This window comes from Phoxinus phoxinus, assembly GCF_949152265.1.
Source record: "Phoxinus phoxinus genome assembly, chromosome: 11".
Taxonomy (NCBI): domain Eukaryota; kingdom Metazoa; phylum Chordata; class Actinopteri; order Cypriniformes; family Leuciscidae; genus Phoxinus; species Phoxinus phoxinus.
The window spans coordinates 33872389-33895188 of record NC_136886.1 but is presented as its reverse complement, the minus strand read 5'-3'; the positions used below and the strand labels follow the sequence as shown (position 1 = coordinate 33895188).

The following is a 22800-nucleotide window of genomic DNA, read 5'->3' as shown; positions in this document are numbered from 1 at the left end:
TTTTTAGGTTGAAATCGGCTTGTTTTGTGAGATTCTAGCTCGCAGTAGGGGCGTGTCATTGTCTGTGTGTATTTCCATACTGGATAAGCCGGCTTTTGTTTCTTTTGTTATTGCCCCCGCCCTCCAAGGGAACAGCGTGGTAGGACTGGGCGATATATATTGATATATTTTTTAAATGGGATATGGAATTAGACCATATCGCATCGATATAGTTCAAAGTTGCGCTGTGATTCTTGCTGCAAGCAGTCTGGGTGCTTTTGAAGCAGTCTGCGTCTCAACAGCCCAGTGTACAACGCGACAAATACTCACATTAAATGTTTACGCAGAGGAACAGGACACTGCAGTTCTCAAAAGTTCATTATTTGCATGTGCTTTAAAGCCTTGCCGGTTAAACATGTCATTCGCTGCTGAAGCGCTGTTCTAATGCGCTTTTCTGAGCACAAACAGCCGACGCGCGCACTAAAACAGCACACAAACAGCCGACCGCGCTTTGCTCTATCGCTTTTATATTTTTTATATTTTATCTTCTTTTATCAACTAATTTTAACCTCAGCAAATCAGCACAGTGCTCAAACGCTTGGATTACTACAAAAAAGCTGAATTATTTTATTCGACCAGCCTCCCACTGAAAGCTTACATTCCGGGGAAGAGAAAACACAACTGAATAAGGATAAGAGAAAATGCCTCTTCTGGAATCTACTTGCTGCACTAACTGCCACAGACTTTTACAAAGGATTGCAGTTCTTGAAACAAAGTTATTTGCGGGACCACCAAACCAGACGGAACACACAACAGAGCTCCGTCATGGACGCCCTCAGCATACAGCAGGTGAGCCCCATGAATCTACTGCTCCTCAACAGGCTATACTGAGTGTAGAGAAACAAGCCGATCGACTTACAAATCGATGGCACACACAGGGAGCGAGACCCAAAGGCACTCGAGACATCAGATTGTCACGAGTATCACATATTGCCGCAGTAGCATCCTCTACCCCAGATACGGCTCTGACAAGGATTGCAAACACTGGTCTCCTACCACCGCCTATACATCTTGAGTCGAGCAGACAGCGGCACTCAGCTCAGAGCGCAGCCGAGCACACGACTCTGATAGTAGGAGACTCCATTATCCGAAACACTAGTAGCAGGGATACAACTACGTGCTGCCTTCCACAAGCAACAATTTCTGATGTAAACAGGGAACTTGAGAACATTCTGATGAAACATAAGACTGCAAATCGACTCATCATTCATGTGGGGAAAAATGATATTCATAAAGAGCAGTCAGAACTCCTTAAGAAGGATTTCAATGAACTTCTTGAAACACTTAAAAGACTGAAAGTACAAACATTCATCAGTGGCCCACTCCCAGCAAGAGGAACAAACAGGTTTTCACGGTTGCTTGGGCTTAATACATGGCTCCAAAAAACCTGCAATATAAAAGGAGTGAACTTCATTGACAACTTCAATCTTTTCTGGAGTCAGAGGCAACTGTTCCAACAGGACGGACACCACCCAAACAAACTTGGTTCAAGAGTGCTAAAGGACAATATCTACTTCTCCCTCAATCATCCTTCTGCAGTGTGTGCCAATCCACTCAACCTGAATGGCACACACACACCTGGACACAGTATGAATGACCACAGGACTTCACTCCAGCACCTGAATGGACATGCGGTTGACACGTCACACAAGGACAATGATAACACCACTCAGCCACAACAACTTCTGCTCACGGACACAATCTCAGCTGAGCCCTGCCCACAGACAGACTGTGACATACTAGAACTGCTCCAAGATTCAACACCCAAGGACGACTTCCTGGAAAACAGCCAGGGAAACCAGGACAGCATATTACAGCCTCCGATAACACCAGAACAACAGCCCCTCTCACCAGACACGCTATCTCTATCTCCAGCATCTCCACTTCTGTGCTTCTCAGAGAGAATGGAAAAACTGGTCTATGCTGGAACCAAACTATCCCACTCTTTTGCAAGCCCTCAGATATCAACCAAAAAACGGCAGGCCCCAAAACCACCAAAGCCTGCGGGCCCCGCTCGCCCTCCCCCTCCTCCTGCAAGAGTTCTTCGGGCTCTGCCACAACGACAGGGGTCACACCCTCCTCCTTCTGCTCGAGGTGAACCAAAAACAACTGATACCAGCTCTCATTGATATGTGCCGGGTCCCCGCTATGATAACAGTAACTTTCTCAAATGTTTACAGAACAAGCGGGAACCCTGTGTGCCTGTATCTTTCTCCATTGCTGTTCGATTACATGATAGAAAGTCTAAGGCCTTCAAAAGCCGTACAGCAAACCCATCTAATCTGGTGCCTATTACACGCCAAACAAAGACTGCTGTGCGGACAAAAAGTAAGACTGTAAAGTTAGCACTCTTAAACATCTGCTCACTTAAAAATAAATCACTTCTAGTCAATGACTTAATAACCACATACAACCTGGATTTTATGTTTCTAAATGAAACTTGGCTAGAAGACAACTGCAGTGCAACTGTCCTCAATGAAACATCCCCTCCTAACTTCACTTTTATGAGTGTCTGCAGAACGGGTAGGAGAGGTGGGGGAGTAGCCGCTCTTTTTAAAGATGTCTATCCATGTAAGCAAATATCATTTGGTAATTACCCGTCTTTTGAATATCTGGGTATTGTGTTAAAAGGTGCTCCACGCATTTTACTAATCATTGTTTACAGGCCTCCAAAATACTCTTCAGCCTTTGCTGAGGATTTTACAGAACTGTTATCAACCATTTCCTCAGAGTTTGACTGTTTTGCTATTGCCGGAGATTTCAACATCCACATAGACAATGCAGAAAACAATATGGCAAAAGAAATCAAAACTGTTTTAAAAACTTTTGATCTGACTCAGCATGTACATGGACCGACACACAATCGTGGACACACTCTAGATTTACTTATCAGTAAGGGTCTAAACATTTCATCGATTGTTATTAAGGATGTAGCACTGTCTGATCATTTCTGTATTTTCTTTGATATATTGATCTCTCCTGCCATTGAAGCTAGATCTGTGTCTGTCAAGAAGAGATGCTTAAATGAGAACACTAGTGTACTATTTATGAAGGCTATATCTTTAACACCAAGCATATCTGCTGACTCTGTTGATTTTCTCCTTGATTCTTTTAACTCAAAAGTTAAAAGTGTAATTGATGATATTGCTCCTGTGAAGGTCAGGAAGAGTGGTAGACAAAAGGCACCATGGAGAAACTCAACAGCAGTGCAAAATATGAAAAGACAATGCAGAAAAGCAGAGCGCATGTGGCGGAAGACAAAACTTGTAGTCCATTATAACATCTACAAAGACACCATCCATGCTTTCAATATGGAACTAGGCAAAGCTAGACAGACTTTCTTCTCAAATATTATTAACAGCAACTTAAACAACACACGCACTCTTTTTGCTACTGTAGAGAGATTAACGAACCCCCCGAGCCAGATTCCCAGTGAAATGCTCTCAGACAGCAAGTGCAGTGAGTTTGCTTCTTTCTTCTCTGAGAAAATCAATAATATCAGAAAGGTGATCAGCACATCCCTGAGTTGCACTGGGGTCAGACAGATCAGACCACAACCTGAGAAAGTAGTTACTATGTCTGATTTCAAAGAAATTGATGGCAAAATTTTGGAAGAAACCGTACAGCACCTTAAAACATCAACCTGCGCCCTTGACGCTCTTCCCACATCTTTCTTCAAAAGTGTGTTAAACAGCTTAGAAGCAGATCTCCTAGAAGTGGTAAATGCCTCACTTCTCTCTGGAAGTTTTCCAAACTCCCTGAAAACTGCAGTTGTCAAACCCCTCCTAAAAAAGAGTAATCTTGATAAGACTATATTAAGCAATTATAGACCGATCTCAAATCTTCCTTTCATTGGCAAGATCATTGAAAAAGTTGTTTTCAATCAGCTGAACAAATTCTTAAGCTCGAATGGATACTTTGACAATTTTCAATCTGGTTTCCGATCGCATCACAGCACAGAGACAGCGCTCATAAAGATAATTAACGATATTCGCTTAAATACTGATACAGGCAAATTATCAGTGTTGGTACTGCTCGACCTCAGTGCTGCATTTGACACTGTTGATCACAACATACTTCTTGACAGGCTGGAAAACTGGGTGGGTCTTTCTGGGATAGTCCTAAAATGGTTCAGGTCATACTTAGAAGCGAGAGGTTATTATGTGAGTATAGGAGACCATAAGTCTGAGTGGACATCCATGACATGCGGAGTTCCTCAAGGCTCAATTCTTGCGCCACTCCTATTCAACCTGTACATGCTTCCAATGAGCCAAATAATGAGAAAGAACCAAATCTCTTACCACAGCTATGCAGACGACACACAGATCTATTTAGCCCTATCGCCAAACGATTACAGCCCCATTGACTCCCTGTTCCAATGCATTGATGAAGTAAACAGCTGGATGTGCCAAAACTTTCTTCAGTTAAACAAAGACAAAACTGAAGTCATTGCGTTTGGAAACAAAGATGAAGTTCTCAAGGTGAACGCATACCTTCACTCTAGAGGTCAAACAACTAAAAATCAAGTCAGGAATCTTGGTGTGTCTCTAGAGTCAGACCTTAGCTTTAGTAGTCATGTCAAAGCAATAACTAAATCGGCATACTATCATCTAAAAAATATTGCAAGAATTAGATGCTTTGTTTCCAGTCAAGACTTAGAGAAAATTGTGCATGCTTTCATCACCAGCAGGGTGGATTATTGTAATGGACTCCTCACTGGCCTTCCCAAAAAGACCATAAGACAGTTGCAGCTCGTACAGAACGCTGCCGCCAGGATCCTGAGCAGAACCAGAAAATATGAACATATCACACCAGTCCTCAGGTCTTTACACTGGCTCCCAGTCACATTTAGGATTGATTTTAAAGTATTATTACTGGTATATAAATCATTTAATGGCCTAGGACCTCAATACATTGCAGATATGCTCACTGAATATAAACCCAACAGATCACTGAGATCATTAGAATCACATCAACTAGAAATACCAAGGGTTCACTCAAAGCAAGGAGAGTCCGCTTTTAGCTATTATGCCAGCCGCAGCTGGAACCAGCTTCCAGAAGAGATCAGGTGTGCTCCTACAGTAGCCACATTCAAATCCAGACTCAAAACACTTCTGTTTAACATTGCATTTACTGAATGAGCACTGTGCCACTGTTCGTCCGACTGTTTGCACTGTATTTTATTTTATTTTATTTTTATTTTTTTACTCTAAACTGTTTTAATTATTCTTATTTCTTTTGATTATTTTAATTTCTTCTATGTAAAGCACTTTGAATTACCATTGTGTATGAAATGTGCTATATAAATAAACTTGCCTTGCCTTGCCTTGCCTAAAAGCCTGTCTAACAGCGCCTGGATACTGGACTAAGTTATCTTTCGAGTCTTTTTGAGCTAATACTGTCAAATACACTCAAGGTTTACATAAAGAAAGTTGGTTATGTCTAAACTGAAAGCAAACCGAGAAAATTGAGAGAAATCTGCGTGTCATATTATGCGTACATATTAGACGCGTTGCTTTCAGGTCTTAAAGAGACAGTAGCCCTAATAGTAACACGCTGCCGCTTGTCCTTAAAGGGATTGTTCACCCAAAAATAAACATTTTGTCATTCTTTACTCACTCTAATGTTGTTCCAAACCTGTATTTATTTATTTATTGTGCTGAACACAAAAGAAGATATTTGGAAGAATGTGGGTAACCAGACAGTTGCTGGTCCCCATTGACTATTATAGGAAATACATATAGAAGTCACTGGGGAACATCAACTGTTTGGTTACCCACATTCTTCCAAATAACTTCAACAGAAGAAAGAAACTTATTCAGGTTTAAAACAACTTGAGAGAGTAAATGATGACAATTAAACATTTGGGGAGAACTATCCATTTAATGTTAATAAAACAACATCACACACTGCTCTTGACTGAGAACTTTAATAGTAACTTTAATAAGAATCAGTGTATAATTTATACAGTGAAGTCCATATTTGGCTTTGACTTTCACTGAACATTTGCTCTCACTTTGAGTAAAAAATATCGGTATATATATCATATATCGATTATTCAGCCTAAATATATCGGGATAAGACTTTTGGTCCATATCGCCCAGCCCTACAGCCCAGTGGTTACTTATTATGCAGCGCTCTAGCGGCTCTATTTGATATCAAAAGAGTTGCCTATACAGTTTTATCGGTAGATGCTAAGAGACATTTATTTATTTATTACCTGTTTGCAAACTTTTTTTTTTTCTTTGATGGCACATTTTCCTGACCTTTTTGCTCCCCCATGTGCTTTACAGCTTTACAGGGGGTGTGGCTTATCTAAATGAGATGTAAATGAGCCCTATTGTCACTCCCAGCAGCAGAGAGAGGCGAGAACTGCTCAATCTTTAGAGGCAGATTTCTCCACTTTTCATTTTTTTGAGTGCCTACCTTCAAATGGCCACAACTTCTCCAAATGTTATCAGATTTCCATGTGTTACACATCGTTGGAAAGCTTGGAGACTACACTTTCAGAATCTGTGAATAACTCAAAATGCCCCAGAACCGACATGTGTCCTTACTTTCCGTGACCGGTCACATATCTATCTTGCTTCCGTTACAAATCTGCGGGGACCAATCACAAACTGACTTATCCACCTGGCACGCTATTGGCAAGGGGGTAATCCATCAGCCGGAAACCGAAGCTTCCCCAGGGGCCGCCATTGATTAGCAGTGCCACCTGCCGTTAACATTCTATTGACTCCCATTCATTTTGGCGTCACTTTGACAGCGAATAACTTTACATCCAAGAAGCAGTTTTTGTAAAAATAGGCTAACGATTGCGTCATAACCACTCGACTCTCTGTCGCACAGTAGATAAATTACCGTATAGACCGGCGGAGAAGCTCGTAAGCAATCGGGGGGACGTGGAGGCATAAAGTCAAGGGAGAAGCCCATAGAGAGTGATAAAGTTGCTCCTGCTGCTAGCTCATGGACAGCTAATACTCACGCTCCCCGTCTCTGCGAGATTCGGAGGGGAATGATTCAGATTTCTCTCGACACATCTACTAGAAGACTGACAGCTGTCTATTTGAACTATGCCGTTGATCACGTAGAAAATACAGAGCAGACTCCCCAGACTAATGTTCAATCTTTAAAAGATTGAGCTTGGTCTGGTGATAGCCAGACTACAGCATCATATCAATTGGTAGCAGTTGGTCTTATCCGCATGCAGGGATTAAAGCACATGAGTTTTCTATATGCATTAGTGTTGACTGACCGGCGCTCATCTCTTGCGGCGTGGGGTCAAGAACCTGCCAGCCGTCATAACCTCCATCCAGATCAGGCCTCTTCATCCAACTCTCCACCCACACATGGAAGTTCCTGAAAAAGCCCAAACACTCTTAACTCACATTTTGTCAGGTTAAAAACACTGAAACAATTTCAACCGCAATCAGTTCAGGTTTATTTGTAAAGGCACTGAATCCTAATAAGGAGCACAGCTTAACAATTTCTAAAGAAACATAATAAAATACTTCACACACAACAAATAAGTACATTACCGTTCAAAAGTTTAGGGTTAGAAAGTTTTTGTTTTTGGAGGGGAAAAAATGGATACTTTAATTCAGCAAGGATGCATTAAATTGATCAAAAGTGACAGTAAACACATTTATACTGTTTCTATTCCAAATAAATGCTGTTCTTTTATAGCCTGGCTCCGCCCTCCTACGTTCTTCCGCTCAATTTTCATTTTCCTTCAGTACTAGGTCTGGGATTGTGGTGTATTCTTTGGTTTTCTGAAATCAAAATTTCACCGGTCCAATCAGCGAACAGAGGGAGTGGCTGAGAACGATGACGTTGATGTCGTGCGTTAGTTTGAGTTGTAGTTCAGTAATGGCAGCGGAGAAAGATGCGAGCGATCACTGATCACTCCACAGCAGATTCGAACCGTGCGCAGCGGCGTATTGTTAATGATTAGACCAGCTTCGACAGTTGAGTGAATACATTATCACTGTCCTTAGTGTCAAATATACATTTCGAATTTGTAATTGTTTGCGAATTCTTAAATTCGAAGAACAAAACCTGCAGCTCTCGTTGACAGACATCTTATTCTAAATACAATCCTCTGATCATTCGGATACGCGTTTACGGCCGACATAACATACGTCATGACCAAACGTTAGCGATTGGTTATGGCAGATCCTGAGTGGCTCTGGGCAGATCCAATAGTTTTAAACTTCAACAGAGGACCCGCCTTCAAGGAAGTTAACGCTCGTCAATGGAGAGAGGCCAGACTCTCTGTACAAATGAAATGTACGAGAGTCTGATAGAACCAGGCTAGTTCTTTTGCACTTTCTATGCATCAAAGAATCCTGCAAAAAAAGTATAACAGTTTTCTCAAAAATATGAAGCAGCAAATCATTATATTAGAATGATTTCTGAAGGATCATGTGTCACTGAAGACTGGAGTAATGATGCTGAAAATTCAGCTTTGATCACAGGAATGAATTACATTTAAAAACATAATCAAATAGAAAACGGTTATTTTAAATTCTAATAATATTTCACAGTTTTTTACTGTATTTTTGATCAAATAAATGCAGCATTGGTGAGCAGAAGAGACTTCTTTCAAAAACATTTAAAAATCTTTCCGACCCCAAACTTTTGAACGGTAGTGAATGTTGTTTTAGCAACTTAACTATAAGAAGAAGACTTTTTAGCTTTCAAGGCATAACTCACCAGACGCTATCCCGACCGATGGACAGCTTTTCCCCCTTCTCCGAGTAATATTCCTCAATCACCATGTTCGCATTTGTGTCGTGAGCGGAGTTAAAGTTGGTGACCACTCGAGTTGGAATGCCGAGGGCTCTCATCACTGTTACACAAACAAATGCATTTTATATATCGATCATCAACAGCACTAATTCAATTACCAATGACCATTAAAGGAATACCATTTTTACTGTATGAAAAAGAGCAGCTTGAACTTTCTTCCTAACATCTCCTTTTGTGTTTCACAGAAAATAACAGCATACGGGTTTGTGAGATTTTGGGGGTAAATTAAAACTTTAAAGGACATACACTACCATTCAAATGTTTGGGATCTGTACGATTTTGTAATGTTTTTAAAAGAAGCCTCTAATGTTCATCAAGGCAGCATTTATTTGATAAAAAATACAGTAAAAACTGTGATATATTACTGCAATTTAAAATAGTGAATATATTGTAAAGTGTAATTTATTCCTGTGATCAAAGCTACATTTTCAGCATCATTACTCCAGTCTTCAGTGTCACATGATCCTTCAGAAATCATTCTAATGCTGATTTACTGCTCAAGAAACATGTATGATCATTATCAATGTTGAAAACAGTTGAGCTGCTTCACATTTTTGTGGAAACTGATGCATTTGATGAATAGAAAGTTCAAAAGAACATTATTTATTTGAAACAGAAATCTTTTGTATTGTAACATTATAAATGTATTTACTGCCACTTTTAATTAATTTAATGCATCCTTGCTACATAAAAATATTCATTTATTTAAACAATTTTTTAAATACTAATCTGACCCCAAACGTTTGAACGGTAATGTAACTGTAAGAACTGATATTGGTCACCTGTACACATGACAGCAGCGAACACCCAGCACTGTCCGTATTTCACAGGGCTGAATTGTGTTGCTGCCCACTGTCTGAGAATATCTGCGCTGCCGGACCACGTGCAGGGGTTTACACCATCGCTGTACTTTCCTGACCAGTTCCCCATTAACACCCCTTTATCATCCGCACAGTTCACCTGATGAGAAAGACAGAGAGACTACATGAGCACATGGAGAGAGGGAGCGTAAAGCAGAGAATGAGAGGAGATCCTCCTCACCATCGCTGAGATCACACGACTGATGTACACCGGATTGCTGCGGTTCTGCAGATCTTTCCTCGCGTCCGCTTGAGATTGAGGACTCAACTGCAGCAACTTCATACAGATGTCCAGTACTCCTCTTTCATACTGAAAATACATGTGTGTCAGGTGTTAAAGGTGCACTGTGTAATCTTTAGCGGGATCTAGAGGTGAGGTTAAAAATTGCAAACAACAGAAGTTACGGTTGCCGATAGGAAGATATTGTCGTCGTCTGAGACAGCAGAGAGTGGCCAGTTAAGCAATGAGGTTTCGTTACAAAGATAAAGTAAGAAATTAGGTTTACTTAATTATTCAGTAAAACGATATGTTGTGAATATTATTGTTACTTGTTCATCATTGTGTCAGTGTTTAATTCACTGACTTTAGCTTGCTTTTTTGCACGAAGAACAACATAGTGACGAAACGCGTTTGTCCGTTTAGGGCCACCATAGAAACATGTCGGCACATTTCAATGTAAGGGGACCCGCGGTGTATGTAGAGAGAAATGGCTTTTTTGGTAATAAAAACATAACAGTTCATTAAGTAAGGTCTTTATGAACCACTGAAAACATAGTTATGTATATGATATTGCATTTCTGTCAACAGATCCTCCTAAATATTACACAATGCATCTTTAATAAGAAGCTTTTTCAATGCTGTGCCTTCAGAGTCAACAATCAAATGTCTCACCTGATCGAAAGACCAGGGTCTGGACTCGATGTTCTCGGGGCTGCCTTTAAACAGCAGGCCGATGTCATTCCTGATGTACTCATTCCTCAGATCCTCCGACGGCAGGAACACGGAATCAGCTGCAGAATAACAGAAGAGGGTGAGCTTGGTATAATGACAATAAATGAAAGCAATAAGCCGTGCATTACAGGGATTTTACCACAGCTAAGGGTTTTGTAGATATGTAGGTGAAGTTCTGTGGCAATGAAAGACATCACTATTCAACACACTTATGCTATTCAAAAGTTTGGGGTCAGATTACATTTTTTTTAAATAAATGAATACTTTTATTCAGCGAGGACATTAAATAGATCAGAAGTGACATTAAACATTAATAATGTTGCAAAAGATTTCTATTTCAAATAAATGCTGTTCTTTTGAACTTTCTATTCATAATACTGAAAATGCAAGTTTCCACAAAAATCTGAAGCAGCACAACTGTTTTCTTTAGTTTCTTCAGATAATCATCACAATGATTTCTGAAGGATCATGTGACACTGAAGACTGGAGTAATGATGCTGAAAATTCAGCTTTGATCACAGGAATAAATTACATTTTACAATAAATTCACATAGAAAACAGCTATTTTAGATTGTATAGTATTTTACTGTTTTTACTGTATTTTTTATCAAATACAGGCATAAGAGTTAGAATAAAAAATATTGCATAAAAAATCTTGTGTATATCTTGTGTAAAACTGTAGTGTATATCAAGTAAAATTCTTAACAATAATATTTTCTCCATGTAATATAGTTTATTAGCTGATAGTGTGTATATTCACTTTGACCAAGTCTCAACCAATCCGATTTTAAAGCAGAAATTATTAATTTATATTAAAATATACAAAATCTTTGCATAAGATTATGCCATTTTTTTAATTGAGTCCTACAAATATGAATGATTTCTCAAATTATGTGTGTTGTTGAGGAGATACATTTCTAGGCCTTCAGACTTATGATAGCCTATAGACATCAGAATATCACAGAGACTTGAATGTGTACGTTTTTTCGTTATGTTGAACACAAAATACATTTTGAAGAATGTTAGTAACCAAAACATTTTTGGACCCCATTGAATTTCATAGTATGAAAAAAAAAATACTATGGAAGTCAATGGGGTCCAGAAATGTTTGGCAAAATATCTTCTTTTGTGTTTAACAGAACAAAGAAACTCATACTATTGTTCATTTATAATTGTTCCTCCTGCTCACCTTGGCACCAGGGGTTGCAGAGGAGCGTGAACTGTCCGAGCACGTGTGTTTTGATGCTCCCGCGGGTCTCGACTCTCAGGTGAAGTGTATAGACTCCTACAGAGGAAGACGCAGGGCTGAACAGAGATACGGCCTGCGTACGGCCTGCGTTCGGGTCCGGTGCGCTCCTCTCCAGAATGGCACTCCATTGAGACGGAGAAGGGTTTCCAGACACGGAGACCGGCACCTCCACAGACAGCGGCACTTAAACACAAAAACAGGGCTCTGGAAGTCAAATGTGTTCTCTATAAAGGAATTAGTTTTTATCAATAACCTTTTAAGACTGACTTATAAGCTCTGAGCTGTTGGCTGGTTGATTATGATTTCACTTTTCTAACTTTAGTTAGTGTGTTGCTGTTTGAGCATAAACAACATCTGCAAAGTTACAACGCTCAAAGTTCAAAACAAAGGGAGATATTTGCTTTTAAAGAAATAGCTTTTTAAGAACCACAACAAACGGCTGGAAGGAACTACACGACATTCCTCCCGGGTTAGTGACATCACTAACCCTAAAATGTACATAAACCCCGCTGTCACAGTCTTCGTCCTCATCATCTGTGTCTCCTGTCTTCACCTGTGGTTCCTTGTCTGTTTCCCGCCACCAATCTGTTTCCATGGACACTGATCACTTCCTCACAGCTGCCTGTCATTTGTAGTCATCATCACAGTGTATTTGAGTTCCTGTCTGTTATCTGTTCAGTGTCCGGTATTGTTTGTGTTTCACATGCTGTCTCACCTGTTCCTTTGTATCCTGACTCTACTTTATTAAAGAAAGGATTAATTCCACGTTCGTCTCCATCATCCTTCCTACCAGTCGTGACAGAATACCGGACCTAAAAAGTAATGGAGGACGACGCTATGGATGCCTTTCTGTTTAACCAGAATGGGTGTTCCATGGAGGAATTCATTGAGTTGTACCTCCACCTCCATCAAGATGAGTACTGGAGTGAGAACGAGTTGAAGCAGCGCTTCTGGTGCGGACTGGACGATCCCCGGGACCAGTTGCTGCTATTGGGAGACTTGAATCTACCTTTTTGTGACTTTTTGGACAAAGCCCTCTTGATGTATGGGTCTTCCCTCACAGTTTCTCCTGTCACTCCAGAACTTCAGGAGCCGGTGCCTGAGCTTAGTGGCTTCCAAATTTCGCTGTTGCAGTGGGAGGAACTAGAGCCCGCTGATCCTGCGCCAGAGCCCACTGATCCTGCGCCAGAGCCCACTGTTCCTGCACCGCTGGTCCCGTCCAGCCCTGAGCATCCTGCACCGCTGGTCCCGTCCAGCCCAGAGCTTCCTGCACCGCTGGTTCCGTCCAGCCCTGAGCTTCCTGCACCGCTGGTCCCGTCCAGCCCAGAGCTTCCTGCACCGCTGGTCCCGTCCAGCCCAGAGTTTCTTGCACCGCTGGTCCCGTCCAGCCCAGAGCTTCCTGCACCGCTGGTCCCGTCCAGCCCTGAGCTTCCTGCACCGCTGGTCCCGTCCAGCCCTGAGCTTCCTGCACCGCTGGTCCCGTCCAGCCCAGAGCTTCCTGCACCGCTGGTCCCGTCCAGTCCAGAGCTTCCTGCACCGCTGGTTCCGTCCAGCCCTGAGCTTCCTGCACCGCTGGTCCCGTCCAGCCCAGAGCTTCCTGCACCGCTGGTCCCGTCCAGCCCAGAGCTTCCTGCACCGCTGGTCCCGTCCAGCCCAGGGCCTTCGCCGCTGGTCCCGTCCAGCCCAGAGCCTTCGCCGCTGGTCCCGTCCAGCCCAGGACCGCCTTCGCCGCTGGCCCCGGTCAGCTCAGAGTCCTCTTCGCCGCGGGTCCAGTCCAGTGCTGACCTCCCCAAGAAAATTTTGGGGGGGGGCAATAAGTCCTCTGAGGGGATCGTGGAGGCCCTTCCGACACGGTCGCCATGGCCGCCCGAAGGGTCCTCACCGCCATGGCCCCCCGAAGGGTCCTCACCGCCATGGCCGCCCGAAGGGTCCTCACCGCCATGGCCGCCCGAAGGGTCCTCACCGCCATGGCCGCCCGAAGGGTCCTCACCACCATGGCCGCCCGAAGGGTCCTCACCGCCATGGCCGCCCGAAGGGTCCTCACCGCCATGGCCGCCCGAAGGGTCCTCACCACCATGGCCGCCTGAAGGGTCCTCACCACCATGGCCACTCGAAGGGTCCTCACCACCATGGCCGCCTGAAGGTCCTACTGCTCCGCCGTGGTCACGCCCACAGCCAGCTCCGCCCTGGACGCCTGAGGGTCCGACTGCTCCGCCATGGCCACGCCCACATCCTGCTCCGCCCTGGCCACCTGCACGTCCTGCTCCGCCCTGGACGCCTGAGGGTCCGACTGCTCCGCCATGGCCACGCCCACATCCTGCTCCGCCCTGGCCACCTGCACGTCCTGCTCCGCCCTGGAGGCTTCCTGCTCCAGATCGGCCACCCCTTCATCAGCCTCCAGGGCGCCCAGCCCCCCACCCCTTTGTAGTTCTACGGCGCGAGGTCGCGCCTAATTGAAGGGGGGCGTTATGTCACAGTCTTCGTCCTCATCATCTGTGTCTCCTGTCTTCACCTGTGGTTCCTTGTCTGTTTCCCGCCACCAATCTGTTTCCATGGACACTGATCACTTCCTCACAGCTGCCTGTCATTTGTAGTCATCATCACAGTGTATTTGAGTTCCTGTCTGTTATCTGTTCAGTGTCCGGTATTGTTTGTGTTTCACATGCTGTCTCACCTGTTCCTTTGTATCCTGACTCTACTTTATTAAAGAAAGGATTAATTCCACGTTCGTCTCCATCATCCTTCCTACCAGTCGTGACACCCGCCCCCGAAACACGATTTATAGATCATCAAGACAGAATATGCTAATCAATGATTAGAAGATAACTACACATAAGCTGCATAAATTCATCAACTAACAATTCAGAAATGTCCTGTTGCTTCTACATGTTGTCACTTCTTCTTGAGTCTCTCCATCATTGTCTGACTCCGGTTTGAACATAAAAGGCTAAAAGTTTTTGAAATGTTCAGTGCGTGTGTGTGTGTGTGTATATGAGGTAAAAGCATAGACATAGATAGACGCCCTATCGACCGCTACTGCCTATTAGCGCGGTCGAGCCGCGGGGCCGCCATCTTAAACCGGTCACCCGCTCCACTCAGTGTATTCTGTATGGCCGGTGCAATGAGCTGTCAGCGCATTTAATTAATCATAACTCACTGAAGACCGAACTGATTTTCACGCAGGGTTTTTTTCTGCAAATGTCATTCATGTAGCTATGATACAGGACACATGGTTCGGCATATTTTAATATTCATAGTAGGCTTAACAGTAATATAATATTCTGATATAAGATATAAAGTGACCAGACGTCCAAAATCAAAATATGTGATGTAGGATATAAGGTATTTTATAAATCACACAATATAAATATGATAAAGGACACATGGTTCGGCATATTTTAATATTCATAGTAGGCTTAACAGTAATAATAAAGATATAAAGTGACCAGACATCCAAAATCAAAATATGTGATACAGGATAAGGTATTTTATAAAGCACACACTATAAATATGATAAAGAAGCAGTAATAGATAGTTGCAGTAAAGTAAGATATTTTTTGTTGTGACACACACACACACACTCGATTTGCGCATCGCCGTCATGTGTGTATTACACAGGTAAGTTAACGTTATTACATTGCTTCCTGATATCACGTGCGCAAACACAAATAACCTATATTTGTATATGTTTATGCTACAGGGCCGTTGAATGCTTGTATCTGATAACCGAGAAGCTCTTGTAATAATTACTTTACCCATAGACAGTATAAACTGACTTTACCCAACCTCTCCATGCAGAGTGGTGCAGTAAACCTAGCCTAGAACGTTGGCTGGCTACGATTTCTGTACAGTAATATCAAAGATCCTTGCTCCTTCTCAATTATCTGGTAATATTCTATTCACAAAACACAACCAAAAGTACGGTAATGTTAAAATGTACTTGTGAAAAGTAATCCCGGGCCCTATTTGCGATGGTCCGCCGATTAGAACAGGAAAATGCTCCACAGTGCTCTGGAATCTAACTGCTGCTAAGCAACGAAACTAGGAGTACGACCGGTTTAAGATGGCGGCCGTATTTCTCGGTGCCCAGCGGCCAATAGGGCATCTAGTCTCTATATAATATCTATGGGTAAAAGGACACAAGCTCTTGTAGCTCCGCCCCCTGTGCCGGGAGCAGCAGCTCATTTGCATTTAAAGGGACAGACACAAAAACTGCGCTTTTGCTCACTCTCAAAAAGTGACAATTTGAACATGCTATATAAACATATCTGTGGGGTATTTTGAGCTAAAACTTCACACACACACTCTGGGACTTATTTTACATCTTGTGAAAAGGGCATTATACCACCCCTTTAAGCAACAGTGTATACGTGTGTAGAACCCATATGACAATCTGTCCTATACTCAACATACTTTGGTTGCACTTTATTTTACAGTGCGTGCACTTTTGTGTACAGGGTCATATAAGGTAACTACATGGGTTAAGGTTAGTTTTAGGGGTAGGTTCAGGGTTAGTACCTAGTTAATGCACTTATAATAAGTATAGTATGTACATGGAGAACAAGACTGTAAAATAAAGTGCTACCAATACCTTTTTTTATTTGCATGTATTGGAATAAACCAAAATATATATATATATATTTTTTATCAATGACTTATAGTCAATAGATTCATTTTTTAAATTATTTCTATAATTTTTATCTAAAACATTGTCATGTAATTGCAACGCTTTATCATGGGATGAATAAATTACCTCATAAAATAAATTGTAATATATATATTTTTTGCTTTCAGTTCATTAGCACAATCAAGCAGGATTCACTCAAAAAACATTTAGGCCTAAATTTAAGATTTATGCATTTGGTTTTCATATAAAACTTCCATCTATTTAAATTACACAGTCTTAAAATGAAATAACTAATAAACCTAATGTGATGCATACTTGTTAGTCATACTGAAACAGGTCATATTTCTTTAATGGTGCTAATGTGTTTTAAATACACAAAATCCAGGTTTATATGTATATATATTCAATATCTATAAATTAATAAATTAAATGTGATTTTGTTTTACTGGCCATGTGCATGTGTTCAAGTCATGTTTGGTGTGTCATGTATGTTTCCTTGTGCCATTTGCTCTCCTGTCAATTGTCTAGCCCCTCTCATCGATTGTCTAGCCCCTCCCATCGATTGTCTAGCCCCTCCCATCTTGTTACCTGATTATTGATTAATTTGCCCCACCTGTCCCCCCTCGTTATCTCCTTTGTTTGCTCTCCCTATTTATTCTCCCTGTGTTTGCAGTCCTGTGCTGGTTCGTCATCTAAGGCTACGTTTACACGTGGACGGCTATTTTCATAAACGGACATTTGACCCGTCAGTTTTCAGAAAAGTGTTTGTTACACAAACCTGTGTATATGCCATCTAGAGCATGCCAAAACTGTAGGTGGCAGTGTAACGAGAAGCTCAAGCCCACATTAGCCAATCAGAATCCTGAAAATAGTCACATACTGTGACGCCGGCTGCCTAAAAGTCAGTTGTTCTCAGTTTACGTGCAAACGAAATTTTTCAAAATCTCCACTCTGGCCGGAGTTTTTAGAACGAATCGTTTTCAGAGGCGAATTCTCCGCTTGTGTGTAAACGAAGGGAAATATCTCTGTTTTTCAAAATAACCATGTACGTGTAAACGGGGCCTAAACCTTGTCTGATGTCGCCTCATGTTCCCTGTCCATGCCGAGTTGAAGTCTTGCCACCCGTCTTGTTTTCCCCCACGGGGGTAGTTTTTGTTTTAAATTTGTACCTAATAAACACCCATTGTTTTGCACTTGAGTCCTCGCTACTTTCACCTATCTAAACCCTGACAAACATACCTTGAACAATCCGGAAGACCAGTTTATCCTTCAGTGGATCGAATGGCCGTCCATCATAGTTGATGAGGATGGTGAAGGGCTGTCCTCTGCGCAGCACCAGAGTGCTGGAGCTCAGACCATCGGTCTTGTGCCGGATCTGGTTCTGGACCGGTTGCAGGTGGACATTTCGAAGCTTCAACTCTGTGCAAAAATGAGCAAATGTCAAATTATTTGTGAGGCAGCTGAATTTTTTAAAATATAAAAATATAAATATAATTTAAAATAGCTAATTACTGAACTGAAAAAAAACCGTATGTAGATAGTAGAATTCATATTTAATAAAAAAAATTATTAAATATTTGTATATAATTTGATTTTCAATTATATTTTTCAGATAAACAATAAAATAATTATCTGAAATTGTACCAGACAAATATTGAAGGATTTCAAATTAATAGCAATTAATCATTTCTAGACAACTATTATAAAAAATAAATGATAACAACTATTATAAAAATAAATGATAGCAGCACTAATCTGATGGCTATAAAACAGTACAACTTAATAAATCAAAAGTGAAGCTTACCGTCCATGAGATACTGTTGTGTTGTCGTTTGTGGTTAGATTCAGGTTCTACGTTTACTGTGCTTTTTATATATGCCATTCTTCCACCACTCCCTGAGACGTCAGATCACATTCAAGTGAAGTCAACATGCAAAACGTTACAATCAGAACCAACACCTAACAATTACGCAATCACTCATACTAGAGCGTTTCAGCAGGTGGATGCAGTCACACAATGAGTAATGCAGATCTGCATTCATTGGAACAAAGGTGAGATCACAAAAATCACTAAAAAATGCTGAGTTGCTTCATCTTATGGATGATAAAAAAATCAAGTGTTGGATATATTTGATTTTGCATTTGATTCTGTGGATCATGGTCTTCTTTTGCAAAGGCTCAAATGTATAGGTTTTTGTAATACATGCTTCAGTGTTTCTTTAACTATATGACTGGAAGAACTCAAGTGTATGTAAATAATTATAATTCCACTCTAATAGTAAAGGCAGGTGTTCCTCAAGGATCTATTTTGGGACCAATTTTATTTTATATTTATATAAATTAACTTGCCAGCAAATGTACACCTTTATGAATGTGTATACTATGGCTCCAAAGTGTCCGTACACATCATTGTAATTTATATAAAATGGCACACTTCACTGTGCTTAATGAGGAAAAAGGTTATCATTTTCATTTTAAAAGCTTTACTGGGCAAGTTTGTCAGCATATTGTAGCTACTAGCATATACAATACCAGATCTACTAAAAAAACATTTTAAAAAAAATCTGAATAGGCTACCAATTCTACAAAAAAATGCTTAAAGGTGCAGTCTATAAGAATGTCTATAAGAAACATTCCAGCCTGGAAACACACATTTCAAAGTAAAACAACTGGCTGAAGAAGTGTTTTTCAGAGAAATGAGTATGTGAACTTGTTTCCTCAATATATTCAAACATATGTGATGCGATCTGGGAAAACCCGTCAAATGTTGTGCTGGTATTTTCAGTAAGGTCTAAAAATAGATTGAATGTCAGTTTTTTGTCAAAATTGGGTTTTCATTGAATTATTATTCTATAACGTCTTGTCTATAATCTCTGAATATGTCTTTGCAAAATTTAGGCCTACTAGTTTAGTGCCGAAAAATAGCTATTTATGAAAGCTGAAAAGACTGTCGCTCTCCTTCTCTTAACAGACAGTTCACCTATTAAAATAAACCACATAACAGAAAGGTATATCAATGTGCATTTCCCGCCAGTCCTGTGTAAACTACAACAGCACCCAAGGTTTTTTATTTTATCCAACGTTATCTTGAGATGCGGAGCGCAGCACAAGAGAACAACGGAGTCTGAAGTAGCTGCTCTCTTAAAAGGTCTTGCTCGCCTCTCAATCGTCCAATTTCAAAATTTGAAATTTCAAATACCAATTTCAATTTCATATTTCGAATGATACCTAATCTATGATGATTAATATAATATGTGATATGAAAAAAGGCAATAAAAAAAGAGCGCCAATCGTCCCGTTAGCAGGACGTGACCGTTAATTAAACATTTTTTTCCTCAAAATTCCGTTCCTGAAAATCATAGCGATCAGCCGACTTCAGATAACCATAACTTTTGTTACTGACAAAGGATGAAAGAAATAAAAACAGAGCTGGAAAGGGCTTGAAACCAGCTTTAATATTGTATCAAAAACTGTAATAGGTAAAATTTCACCATGTGGTGAGTTTTCCAAGATCGCATCACATATTATGGTATTTTTATGCTTTCGTAGAGTGAAAAAGTTACATAGGCCTAAAGTACCTTAAATTTAAGCAATAATAATCAATTTAAAGAAATGCAATCGTTCTTTTGATTATGAGGTGAAATGTTTTGTTCTTAACAGGATTCATGTGATTAACCCTCATAGATGACTCCTGAAGTGGTATAATAGATTTTTTGTGTGATATTTTCATTGTTGTATTAGTGCATAATAAATCTGCATTCTATAAAGACCGAAGGGTCTGCATTTACAAAGCCTGACACAGATCTACAGTCATGGAAAGGGCTTGAGATCACACACCCACACTGTGAATATGGTGAATATCGATCATACCAGATCTGCCATGCAGAAGGTGTGGCCTGGTGACACCCAAATCACTCTCTACTCTGCCCATTTTCCAAAGAACTCAGATGATGACACTCTTAAGCCGCGTTTCCACCGAAATTACCCGGAACAATTTGTCCCAGGAACTTTTTTCCCAGGAACTTTTTTTGCCCCAGACCGGTTGCTTTCTGCGTTTACACCGCGGTCTAAAGTACCGGGAAGATTATAAACTGCCCGCGACTGCTCCTCCCAGTCTGCGACGCACATTAATCAGTTTTGAGCGCCACATTTATAACAAGTATGGAGGAGATTCAAGCTGTGCTGTAGTTGTGTTTGTGATGTATTGCGGACATTGAATGTGAGACGGCTGGGACGAACGCGCAGAAAATTTCCTGTTACACAAATATGCGTAATAAAGCCTGTACCTCGTCGTCGGTCCAGTGTTTTTTTTATAATTAAATTCCATATTTGCAGACAGACAACTCTTAATGCATGAAGCCACGAACCACAATAGATTTTTAAAAATGCCGGTTAAAATAGAATGCTGCGTGGAGTCCTCCAGTCAATATGCGGCGTGAACACAACCAATCAGCATGTTCAGTGCACAAGTCCAACCCCCGAAAGTTCCTGAACTTTGAAAAAGTACTACCTCGCGAGCAGGGACTTTCTGAGGGGGAAATATTTACCTGGAACTTCATTTAGACCTTGGTTCCTGCGGTGTAAACACACCGAGTACCAGCCCAAAGTTCCTAGTTCCTGGGGAAAGTTCTTTTTCTAATCCTTTTCTAAAGAACCCCTGCACATATTAAACATTTAAGAGGATTTCACATGAATTAAAGACTGTGAACTTCTCAGCTTGAGAAAACATTCTTTGACCTTAGTATATAGATTTATGCAAGAATTCATTATAAATATGTCAGTTTATAATTATAATGTGGTCTGAACGCAGGGTTATTATAGTTAACAAACAAAAACCATAATTAAATAAAAAAGCACTTTGAGGCCCCAGAAAAAGCGCTATAGGCCCTATAGGCTAAATGTAACAAATTATTATTATTATTAAGAGTGTACATTATGCAGAATGTGATAAACAGCAAAATTATATTTTATTATACTACAGGGCCGTTGAATGCTTGAATCTGATTGGTTGACGAACGTTCTGAGGTGTGCAATTATATTCAGGGAACCGCATGGCTAAAGTAGTTCCAGGCAGGTCTTGACCTCATTACAGTTCCATATCACTTCGCGTAGTCAACTGTAATAACGGACAATAGGATACAATTCATAACAAGAGAAACTGCAGCCCCATGCGCTTGATCTGCAATTTTCAATGTCCTATATAATCAATAAAAAATTAAACTGAATATTTAAATAAATTGATAGTCCTGTTGCACGGGTTTTCGTAATTATTGAAGATAATATAACAAATAAATAAAATTGATAGGCCTATACTTGTTAAAAGGGCTTTGTGTTTCATTTATTAGTCTAGTCTACTGTCACTAATAGAAAAAAAGAATGAACGAATTAATTAAAACGAATTGAATTAATAAATAAATAATAATATTATTGACGCACATGCTTCTCTCTAAGGCCGGTTATGAATGTAATTTGATACTTATGAGTCATGATAATCATGCACGCGTTTTCAGCGCGTTCAGTCTGTGTTCACAGCGGTGTTTAAAATCTGCTGCATTCACAGTCAGAGAATGTTTCTAGTCGTTAAGTGTGTCCAGCATTACTCTGCTATCAGCGGCTCAAACCTCCGTTACTAACTCTAAAATGACGTTTTGGAATTAGCAACGGAGCATGGGTTTAGATGCGCAAGGAATTAGTCCTACATACAAGAGCGTTTTAATGACAAAAACTTTACAAACGTCTTGAAATACATCATCTGAACTATATTTCGAGGTGTGGTAACTGTAGTATAAGCGGAATAATTGACTCCAGACCGTTGAATTATTATAAAAATAATGCACACCCGAGGTGGTAATGCGGTCACGACGCGAAGCGGATTATTATTTTTATAATAATTCAACGGCCTGTCGTCAATTATTCCTTACTTATATTTTATAACATACACAAGCATAAGAATCTAATAAGCATAGGTGACAGTGAGAAAATAAACACTATTATTAGCCCAAAATATTTTGTATTGCTTTAAATAATTAAAAATAAATATATATATATATATAGCCTACAGTATATATCAACTTTTTGTATTTTATAGCTATTGCCAAAGCAACATTTCTCATTTTCATTTAGTTTAATTTGATGTTCTAAAATAACGAAAACTGAAATAAAAAGCTATATAGACATTTGTAAAACAAAAACCAAACAAAATTACTAAAACTTTAACTAAATAAAAACGACTTTATCGTTTTCATGATTCAACAACAGGAAT

General features: G+C 40.5%; 2 protein-coding genes across 3 annotated transcripts in view; both read right to left on the bottom strand.

Moving 5' to 3' along the window:
* Positions 1–18465, bottom strand: part of LOC307007024 (protein-glutamine gamma-glutamyltransferase 5-like) — a 30277-nt gene extending 11812 nt beyond the window's left edge. Inside the window, exons 1-8 of one of the 2 annotated variants that reach the window (XM_079628609.1) lie at positions 18343–18465; positions 17778–17957; positions 11852–12094; positions 10603–10721; positions 9892–10020; positions 9633–9810; positions 8755–8890; positions 7295–7398 (exon numbers count right to left, since the gene is read on the bottom strand). In XM_079628609.1, the coding sequence (XP_079484735.1) occupies positions 7295–7398; positions 8755–8890; positions 9633–9810; positions 9892–10020; positions 10603–10721; positions 11852–12094; positions 17778–17957; positions 18343–18349 (1096 nt within the window). In that variant the 5' untranslated portion in view covers positions 18350–18465. The remainder of the gene's footprint in view (positions 1–7294; positions 7399–8754; positions 8891–9632; positions 9811–9891; positions 10021–10602; positions 10722–11851; positions 12095–17777; positions 17958–18342) is intronic. The other variant, XM_079628608.1, reaches the window with a different exon arrangement.
* The window catches only part of vstm2lb (V-set and transmembrane domain containing 2 like b), an 87010-nt gene that overhangs the window by 44910 nt on the left and 19300 nt on the right, over positions 1–22800 (bottom strand). The window lies entirely within an intron of this gene.